This window comes from Trichomycterus rosablanca, chromosome 4, assembly GCF_030014385.1.
Source record: "Trichomycterus rosablanca isolate fTriRos1 chromosome 4, fTriRos1.hap1, whole genome shotgun sequence".
Lineage (NCBI taxonomy): Eukaryota > Metazoa > Chordata > Actinopteri > Siluriformes > Trichomycteridae > Trichomycterus > Trichomycterus rosablanca.
Genome location: NC_085991.1, coordinates 3,539,997 through 3,550,890, shown reverse-complemented (window position 1 = coordinate 3,550,890; position 10,894 = coordinate 3,539,997). Strand labels below are relative to the sequence as shown.

Sequence of the window (10,894 nt, the reverse complement as noted above, 5' to 3'; positions counted from 1 at the left end):
GGTTCTGTGTTCAAAACACAGCAAGCGGTGGGTGACAAGCAAAAAAAGCCTGAGAAAACACAACAAATGCTAGCTGGTGACCAGTAAAACCAGCACTACAACGCTACAACAGCACAACTGCTAATCAGTAACCAGCAAACCCAGTTAAAAAAACATAACCACCAATCAGTGACCACCAAACCCTGTAAAACACAACAAATGCTAATCAGTTAGGAGCAAAGAACAGCTTGATAACACAAAAAGTATTAATAAATGACCAACAGAAATCAGCCAACACAACAAGTGCTAGCTGGTGACCAGTAAAACCAGCACCTCAACACAACGGCTAATCAGTAACCAGCAAATACAGCGATAGAAAACACAACCACCAATCAGTGACCACCAAACCCTGTAGAAACACAACAAATGATTGGTGACAAGCAAAACCAGCTTGAAAACACAGCAAATGCTAACTGGTGACCAGTAAAACCAGCGCCACAACACTACAACACTACAACTGCTAATCAGTAACCAGCAAATCCAGTCATAAAAAATATAACCACCAATCAGTGACCATCAAACCCTGTAAAAACACAACAAAGGCTAATAAATGACCAGCAGAAACCTGCATAATCAGCACAACACAACAAATGCTAGCTGGTGACCAGTAAAACCAGCACCACAACACTACAACAGCACAACTACTAATTAGTAACCTGCAAATCCAGTCCTTAAAAAACACAACCACCATTCAGTGACCACCAAGAAATGTAGAAACCCAACAAATACTCATCAGTGACTAACAAAAGCTAGCATAACTCGTACAGAAACACTACAAATATCAACCGATGACTAGCAAAAACCAGCAGAAACCAGCTTTGACCAGAATCCAGATTATACTGGTCTGTGTGATGCTTCTCTCCTGATCATCATCAACTGGATCGTCCGTCCCGAGGTTTTGGAGACCAGCCGCTGCTGCCTGTCCTGTTATGGTCACAAATGTTTTCTACATTCACATTGTGGCAACGGTGGCAACCTGGCAGGTGTGGGGCTTGAACCAGCAACCTTTCGATTACTAGTCCAGTCTGGTCCCATTCTAAAACTGTGCATTTGCATCTCCTCACCAGTCTAGGAACTGTTTTTTACAAGAATTTGCACTGTGTCTGAGGGAATTTGGGCTTAATTGGGTACGGTCGGGCACTGATGTTGAATACAGTCTCGAATTAAATACATAATGCCAAAAATATGTGGACATGACCAAAAGCTTGATCCCCAACAAACAACAACAGCTTTCACTGTAGTTAGATTTTGAGTGTGTCTGTGGGGATTTGTGCCAACTATCATTACACTAATGGTAGATGACGAGGCCTGGCTTGAGGTCATGGCACTATTGCCTCACACCAGACTCGTCAAACCACGTCTGTTCGGTCCTTTCTTTGTACACAGGAGCACAGTCAGGCTGGAAGAGAAACGGGCCTTCCCCAAACTGCTTCCACACAGCTGGATGCATAGCACCTATTTGCTACAATTGATTAGAAATGGCCATTGCTGGGCGCCCAGGCGGCGCAGCGAGATTCTACACTCGGCGTTGCCACCGGTCGGCTGGGCGCCATCTAGCGGGCATAACTGGAAGTGCCTGCAGCAGACACTAATTGGCCACCATGTCTGCTAGGGCGGGATGACCGGACTATGTGGGCGGGGTCTTCAAATTACTTGTATCTCCAGTGTGAACTTATTTTATTGGTTATTTGATCACATTTAAAGAAATCTAAATAAATTTAATTGGATTTGTTCAGTCAGGATCTAACTCAAGGAGCATGATGTCCTTCACCAAAGTTCTCAGTTCTCCAGAGCTCTCATTAATAATGTTCATTAAATCTAAAGCTGTGCCTTCATGTTTAGTCAGTTTATGATTTTTAGGTCTTAATAGACCAACGTCCATCCAGTTCAGTTGAATTGAGTCTCTAACATTGAGTTTGTCGTCTCATGTTGAACTTTTACTGTCCCCAGCTGTCCCGGTCATCACTCTCGTCCGTATACGACTCGTAACCGGACGCCATGCTGGATTCTCTGAAGCCAGGAATCTCCAAGGCGCTGAAGCAGCGACTCTCGGTTAAAGAACTCTCATTTCCTTCTTCTTCTGGACCCTGACCAGAGTCCCGGTCCTGCTCTAGCTTCTTCTCGTGCTCTGTAGACTCTGAGAAGAAGTCGAAGGCATTCAGATGGATCAGCTCGGGCTCCTGCGGTGCTGAGAAACGAGGAACGTTGGGTCTCAGGGCGATCTCCAACAGGCTGTCCTGAGAGCCCACTGCAGGAGAGAAAGCAGCGGGTTACTGACGTGGCTTCACATATTTGATGTATACACTATATGGTCAATAGTATTAGGACACCTATGTATGTTTTCAAAGAGTACTCTGACAGTATCTTGTCTTAGCAATTGAGGATTAAGGGCCTTGCTCAAGAGCCCAACAGTGGCAACCTGGCAGTGGTGGGGCTTGAACCAGCGCACATCCCACCTTTCTAGGAAGAGTTTTTACAAGATTTTGCACTGTGTCCGAGGGAATTTGTGCTCATTCTGTAAATAAAAAAACATTTAGTAGGGTCGGGCACTGATGTCAAACAAAAAAGGCACTGGATTTCCTCTAGGGTCTGGCTAAAACACTCGATGAATAATTAGGAAGGGGGTCCACACACATTTGGCCATATACTCTAGTGTAGCTAAAAAATGATTAGTTTGGCTGCACCCAGAGAACAGTACTGGTGTGAATGCAAGACCCCTGCAGCATGAGGCTTCCATTTATCTGACATGGTTTGGGTTCACTCGCCCTCTTGGTGGGAGAGATCAATACAAATCAATAAATGTTTTATGGAAGTGGTTTCTTCCAGGATGATCGCCAGATCTTAACCCAGTTTGAAGACCCATTTAAAGGGGTCTTCAGTTCCAGAGACTAGTAGAACCCTTGCTAAACCAGTGCTTTACAGGTAGATGACGGGTCTGTCTGAAAACCTCCTGATCTCTCTACACAGACGCATTTTACGTCATCCTACACTCCTGAGAAGAGGGCGTGTCTAAATTCTTATATTCCTTAAAATGCTCCTACTGAGGCCCCTTAATTCTGAGTAATGATCTGACTGAATGACGAGGGAGCGTCCGACGCTTCCTCAGCGCTGAAGGCAATCCCAGCATTCAGTGCGGCACGACTTTTCTCACAAAAAATTACAAACACGCTGGACGAATGCGAAGCAACCAATGGAGTTCTTTTCACATGCAGATAAATTCTCATTGATGTTTAATCTGTATAAAAGTGCACAAGTGTCGTTTATTTGTAAATTCAGGCTTGTCAGGGACAGTTAGCTGGCGTTAGCTGGCGTGCTAGCGGGTTGTGCCGCCTCAGCCTGTCGGTGTGAACTGTCTGAGGCTAACTGTGTTAGTTTAGTGAGCTAAAACTGCGGTGGCATCATCATAGTGTGTCTAAATAATCTGCCTGATGAGTTCCATGTCTTATTAGAATCCTCTCTACTGAGGCAGCTGAAGGTGAGATGAAGTGAGGAGAAGCTTGAACACTCACTGTTAGAGGAGGACGAGTGAGATCGTAGCTCCAGCTCCTGGATGTGCGTGATCAACATGGACAGATGTTGCAGAAGCTCACCGTTCTGCTGCAGGAGCTGCTGAGCTCGATTCTGCGCCTCTTCCCTCGCCCGCGCCTCCAAACACAGCTGCTGCTGGAGCAGGACCGCCTGCGGAGAAAGAGCGGGGTTAGCAACATGAGTTTGGAATAGTGTCCAACAGGCGCACTGTCAGGTGTCCACATATTTGTTGACCCCGTACAGCAGCGCATCGTACCTGTGCCGAGGCGCTCTGGCTCTTCTGCTCCTGCTGTTTCAGTTGTTTCTGAAGGAGCTCGACACGATGGCTCAGCGAGAGACGTTCAGGACCAGAACCCACCAGTTCAGACAGTTCAATCTCCACCACCGCTTCCTCTGAGCCCTGCACACAGACAGCACTTTATTTATTTAATCATAAAAATAATAAAAACAATACAAATTAAACAGAGACTTTTTTCTCTTTTTCTATCTGATTAACCAAAAGGTCAAGCATACTTACAACCCCAAATCAGAAAAAGTTGGGACAGCATGGAAAATGTAAATAAAATAAAAACACAGAGTTTCTAACATTTACTTTGACTTTTATTTGATGTCAGAGATCCTGAGATATTCATATTTTATTTGCTCAACTTCATTTTAGTAGTTAATTTTAGTCACTCCTGTGATGCAGCATTAATGCAGAAAAGTACATTAAGCAACATGTGCTGCCTTCAAGACGTCGTCTTTTCCAGGCACGTCCAGCATTTTTCAACAAGACGATGCAAAACCACAAGCTGCACACATTACAAAGGCATGGCTGTGGAAGAAGAGGGTACGGGTACTGGACTGGCCTGCCTGCAGTCCTGACCTGTCCCCAATAGAGAATGTGTGGACAATTGGTTGCACATCTTAAGACGTGTTTGCAGGAAGAACGGGACAAAATAAAAGCTGAAACACTAAATCACTTGGTCTCCTCGGTGGTGAAGTGTGGTGAAAAGGAACGGCAACATTACAAAGTGGTAAATGCTTTACTGTCCTAACTTTTTTTGAAATGTGTTGCAGGCCAGAAATGCAGGAATGGATGTTTATTAACAAATGAAATGAAGTTGAGCAAATAAAACATGAAACATCTCAGGTTCATCCTGTCTGACATCAAATACAAGTCAAAGTAAATGTAAGAAACCATGCTGTCCCAACTTTTTCTGATTTGGGGTTGTAGATAAAATCTATAAAAATACATAAAATCATTGTAAAAGAAGCTTGGAAGCATCTCGACTCCTCAGCTCAGCATTTTCTGAGTTAAAAGCTTCACCTCTTGGACTGCTCACACACTTCTTATGCCTCACACACTAGATTTATGATCTTTATGCTAATCCATCAGCCCATCCATTTATAATCTCTGATGTTAACGTGTCTACACAGAAGGAGACGTGTTCTGCTCCCATGATTAATGAATAAAATCACTAAATAAAGCCACATGAGTGCATGTAGGTGACACCTTTGCGTCCTTCTGCACCGACTCGTCTGTGATTCCATCAGAGTTTGGATTCTTCTCCGATTCGTCTTCTCCGGTCTCCTCCTCACCCCTCACCAGCCACTCTGCCAACGCAAAAGTACTCAGTCAGTTTCGAAAAGTACGATTATACGCTATACAAAGCCAAAAGTAGTTGGACAGCTGACCATGTGCTTGTCGGACATAACGTTTCATAAGGAGATGGTATTGAAACAGAGCCTCCGTACAGAAGGCTGCGTCCCAAATCAAACCCTAGTAAACTAAATAGTGTGTCTAATAAATTCAAGGAAATATGTGCTTAAATTCACGCACCTTGTTTCAAAAATCACCGATTTCAGAGCCACATTTCATTAAATTACACTCATACATTAAATGATAGAATAAATGGAAGCTACAACACACAGAACAGCTACTTTAATAGTTGCATGTACACCTACAATGGTGCAAGGCTCTGTCTCAAATACGAAAATACTCATCTGTGTTTTGTTTGGTTTGATTGGCTGCTTTAGACTTTGACATCTTGGACATTTTGACTAATTGATTGCTAACATTTTGAATTTTACAGCAAATTGCATTGCACTATGCTGTGCTGTATCGTTTCACGGTCTGTGACATGATTTTTAGGGCATTAGAAATAGTGCACCAACTGTGGTGTAGTTACAAACCATGTAGCTGATGTCATGTCTGTAGGAAAGAGACGACTAGACGACTGTTCAAACAGAAGCACTCACCATCAGCTGTGTCCAAGCTCTGCTTATGACAAACCTCGAATGCCTGGCCAACCGTCTGGACGATCCTCACAGCCTGGCTCTAACACCACAACAACGAGAGAGAGATATAATAAACACACACACACACACACACACACAGACACATATATACACACACAAACATATACACCGATTAGGCATAACATTATGACCACCTTCCTAATATTGTGTTGGTCCCCCTTTTGCAGCTCCATACACAACAAACTGCTTCAGCAATCTGAGCTACAGGAGCTCGTCTGTTGGTTTGGAGATGCTCTGACCCAGTCGTCTAGCCATCACAATCTGGCGCTCGTCAAACTCGCTCAGATCCTCACGCTCGCCCATTTTTCCTGCTTCTAACATCAACTTTGAGGATAAAATGTTCACTCGCTGCCTAATATATCCCCCCCTCTAACAGGTGCCGTGATGAAGAGATAATCAGTGTTATTCACTTCACCTGTCAGTGGTCATAATGTTATGCCTGATCGATGTAAATATATACACACACAATTGGTGAGAAATATGATTTAGTGGATGAGCAATTTATTAGGTACACTTATCTGGCACAAACATTTATTCACTATTTTATGAGATACACAATCACTGACTGTAGAGCATTTGTTGCTCTGTACACTCTATACACCACCTGTACCCAGTTTATTATCTGAAAGGACTGCACAGGACTGCCCTTGACTAGATGTTTTTGGCTGGTGGAGCGTTCCCATCCTACAGTAACACTTACATGGTACTGAGCTGGTAGTGTGTTGTTCTGGTATGAGATAGCAGATACAGCAGTGTTGTTGGGATTTTATTAGGAACACATACCCTGTTAGTGCCCGTTGTAGGTAGACAGCAAGTGCAAATGGTTTTAAAATGGCATTTTTATGTGTCCCAATACTTTTGAACCGAGGCTGCATACATTTCAAAGTCATTTTATTCATTTGAAATGAATATGGGCGTCGCCACTCTGTGCCTGTTCATTCTTCAGCGCCGATCAATGGACTCTTTGACGCAGAGTCAGTAAAAGAGATAAACAGACCTCCCCCGGACTCATCAGTATTCCACCCTGATCCCCCTGATCCCTCACACCTCCACCCTCCACTCCACAACCGTCCCAGACCAGTTTATCCGCTCTGTCTGGACGGACACATCAGCCGAAGCGTCCACTCACACCTTTTACGATACAGAATAAGTCACTGACCTTTCGCTTGGATTTGAAGACGTTGCAGCGGAACACGTTGCTCTTTTTATCCTTCGCGATGTAACTGAAGATTTTCAGGTCCTGCGAGTCGTGGGAGACGTAAAATATTCTGGTAATGGAGAGAAATACACGTCAGGTAATAAAACGTGGTAATAAAATGCTACTTAAATCACGCCGACTACAATATTACGGAAATAGAGCTCCCGGAGGAAACCAGAAAATAAGAGAAAATACATGTATCCAAATTTTCTGCACAGTTTAGGGAAGGCCATTTCCTGTTCCAGCATGACTGTGCTCTGCACAGAGTCCTGACCTCAGGCCCACCGAACAGCTTTGGAATGAATCAGAACATCAGTTGACCAGCGCCCAGCCATACAAATGCGTCATATTTTGACTGAATGGGCACAAATTCCCACAGTCTTTTGAGTAGCCTTCTCAAAAGGCTAAGAAAATCACATAGACGTGGCTCTATTTAAATAGCATTCATTTTTGGAATGGCACGTCCAACAAGCTGATGATCAGGTGTCCAAATACTTTTGGCCATATAGTGTACATTTTTCCCCTGAGATACACTTGTTTTCAACCATAAGTGGACCTTGATCACGGAACTGTGTGGTCAATACTATAATGTACTAATAAAGAAAGAAAGAAAGAAAGAAAAAGAAAGAAAGAAAGAAAGAAAGAAAGAAAGAAAAAAGAAGGAAAAAAGAAAGAAAGAAAAAGAAAAAGAAAGAAAGAAAGAAAGAAAGAAAGAAAGAACGAAAAAAAAGAAAGAAAAAAGAAGGAAAGAGAAAAAAGGATAAAAGAAAGAAAAAGAAGGAAAGAAAGAAAAAAAGAAAGAAAAAAGAAGGATAAAGAAAGAAATAAAAAAGAAGGAAAGAAAGAATAAAAGAAAGAAAGAAAGAAAGAAAAAAGAATAAAAGAAAGAAAAAAGAAGGAAAGAAAGAAAAAGAAAAAAAAGAAAGAAAAACAAAGGAAAGAAAGAAAGAAAGAAAGAAAAAAGAAGGAAAGAGAAAAAAAGAATAAAAGAAAGAAAAAAGAAGGAAAGAAAAAGAAGGAGAGAAAGAATAAAAGAAAGAAAGAAAGAAAGAAAAAAGAATAAAAGAAAGAAAAAAGAAGCAAAGAAAGAAAAAGAAAAAAAAAGAAAGAAAAACAAAGGAAAGAAATAAAGAAAGAAAGAAAGAATGAAAGAAAAAAAGAAGGAAAGAGAAAAAAGAATAAAAGAAAGAAAAAAGAAAGAAGGAAAAAGAATGAAAGAAAGAAAAAGAAAAAGAAAGAAATACGAAAGTGTTTTAAAGCAGGATCATAGTTTTTTAAGGTCGTAATTAACACTAAAACTAATCAGTTGATGATTGTTACCTGTAAATGGGATCCTGAGCCAGCATGGTTTGGGTTTCGTCCCAGCTGTAGGCATTTTTCTGCAGTAAACACATAACGTAAAACAAATAAATAAACAGATAAAAACAAATATTTTATTTAGAATACATTCTGAAATATGTTCATGGTAAATACAATCACTAACAGACTCTTACCTTTTTCTTCTTACTCAGCACCACCTTGACGCCGTCCACCGCCACCACCAGGCTGACCTTCGTTTTCTTGATATTCTTCACTTTAAACTCGTACTGCCGATATAAAGCAGGAAGAAAGAATTATAAACACTCGTAACACACACACGGATCAGACATAACACAATCATAACCATCTATAATACATTTACAGCTGGTGATACTTACTGAACATTCATTCATTCATTCATCCACTTATTTTTTTGTTTTACCACCATTTCATCCTGGACAGGTTGCCAGTCCATCATAGGACAAGCGGACACACACACACATACACACACACATACACACACACACACATACACACACACACTCATACACACACTCACATACACACTTACTGCAATTTGTAGTAGCTCCAGTTTGGACTGCATCAGGAAACCGGAGCTCCCGGAGGAAACCCACACAGACCAGCCGGGAAATCAAACTCAGGACCTTATTGCTGCGTTATTGTTGTTTGAGTTTTTATTATTATTGTTGTTGTTATACTTGTTATTGTATTAGTTGTTATTATTTTTATTCTTCTTCTTATTATTGTTATTATTATGTAAGTTGTTTTGCTATTATTATTATTGTTAATATTATTATTTTCACCATTATTATTTTTTATTATTATTATTATCATTGTTATTATTATTATTATATTATCATTATTATCATTGTTATTATTATTATTGTTATCATTATTATTATTATTTTCATCATTTTCATCATTATTATTTATTATTTATTATTAGTATTGTTGTTTTGTTGTTGTTATGTTATTATTATTATCATTATTGTTATTATTATTATTGTCATTATTATTATTTATTTATTTATTATTATTATTAGCATTATTATTTTTATCATTATTTATTTATTTATTTATTTATTTATTATTATTAGCATTATTATCATTGTTATTATTATTATTTCCATCATCAATATTATTTATTTATTTATTATTATTATTATCATAGTTGTTTTGTTGTGTTATTATTAGCATTATTATTGTCAATATTATTATCATTATTACGGTGATGATATGGATGGTGTTTCTCCAGAACATCCTGTATTCTGTTGGAGGCTTGTTAATGGCTGTTTCATTGCTCCTCTAATCCATCCATCCATCCATCCATCCATCCATCCATCCGTCCATCCATCAATTGCCACTGGCCCTCAACCCTCAAGTATTGTAAGTCGCTTTGGATAAAAGTGTCTGTGTATGCCGAAAATGTAACTGGTTCTTTTCATCATGTGCCCAAAATAATGGGGCTTCAGTTCGGTCATCTGGGTTTCGAGTGGGAAGTTTGATTTGATTCGGTCAGAGATCCATTCGTTTGTTTTCTTTAAGGTCTGAGGTCCTTTAGAAGGCTTCATAAGCAATGAAATTAAAAGCCATCGATACTCTTCCTGTCCTGCTTTTTTACTGTCCAGCTTTAACATCCATAAAGAGCCTCAGAGAGGAGCACACAAAGAGGAGCAGAGTCCGGTCAGTTCTGACGTCTGAATCATTTCTGATTCAGTTTGGAGAGACGAATGTTTACACTTGAAGATCTTTTCCATTTAGTTCATTCTTGTTCTGCTGAGTATCGGTCTGATTGAGATTCAGAGGAGACTGGCAGAAGAAATTGGACCAGGGTGTGAAATTAAAATGTAGATCACAAAGCTGCAGCGCTCAGTGATCAGGAAGCCGTAAGAGATCCGGGATTTATTTATGTTATCGTTTGATTGCCGTTAGCTCCTTCAGCTAGCATTCGATTAACCTGGTTGAAGCTGGTTTTCTTTCCAATGCGTCATTTAAAGCCACAACCTACATAAACTCATCGATCTGTTATTTACCTCCAGCTCCCCGCGTCCTATAAACAACCCTGATTGGATCGTAAACGATCCACGACGATAAAACCCGAGCCGTCTATTAAAAATTGGGAAGTTTTTTTTTGCTGTCAGGGCAAACTGGTGCAATGCTGCTGTCATAAATCTGAAGGGTGGCGCTGGAGAACGTCCAGAAAGGAAATGCCCTTGGCAAGCAGTGCAGCGAAAGGAAAAGCTGTGCACCCTGGACGTTTCTTCCAAATTTCAAACACCCGCCTTGTCAAATCTGGGCAACATGGCCCCCCCCGTCACACAGCCGGGTCGTCTCCTTAGACGAACACTACAGAGCCCAGGAGATTCAGGACGTCTTTTCTGGCCGACGCTCTGACCAATAGAAGTCATGAATGTAAAGTGTGGGTGTGGGCATACTTTTGGTCATGCAGTGGTCACATGTACACATACAGGCCACTTTAATAGGAACGCCTATACACTTGCTTTTTAT

General features: G+C 40.7%; 1 protein-coding gene across 1 annotated transcript in view; it reads right to left on the bottom strand.

Moving 5' to 3' along the window:
- Positions 1 to 1,875: 1,875 nt before the first annotated feature.
- The window catches only part of nos1apb (nitric oxide synthase 1 (neuronal) adaptor protein b), a 10,894-nt gene continuing 1,875 nt past the window's right edge, over positions 1,876 to 10,894 (bottom strand). Inside the window, exons 3-10 of the mRNA XM_062992925.1 lie at positions 8,554 to 8,652; positions 8,387 to 8,445; positions 7,028 to 7,136; positions 5,809 to 5,887; positions 5,044 to 5,163; positions 3,824 to 3,906; positions 3,543 to 3,717; positions 1,876 to 2,287 (exon numbers count right to left, since the gene is read on the bottom strand). Coding sequence (XP_062848995.1) covers positions 1,977 to 2,287; positions 3,543 to 3,717; positions 3,824 to 3,906; positions 5,044 to 5,163; positions 5,809 to 5,887; positions 7,028 to 7,136; positions 8,387 to 8,445; positions 8,554 to 8,652 — 1,035 coding nt within the window. The 3' untranslated portion in view covers positions 1,876 to 1,976. The remainder of the gene's footprint in view (positions 2,288 to 3,542; positions 3,718 to 3,823; positions 3,907 to 5,043; positions 5,164 to 5,808; positions 5,888 to 7,027; positions 7,137 to 8,386; positions 8,446 to 8,553; positions 8,653 to 10,894) is intronic.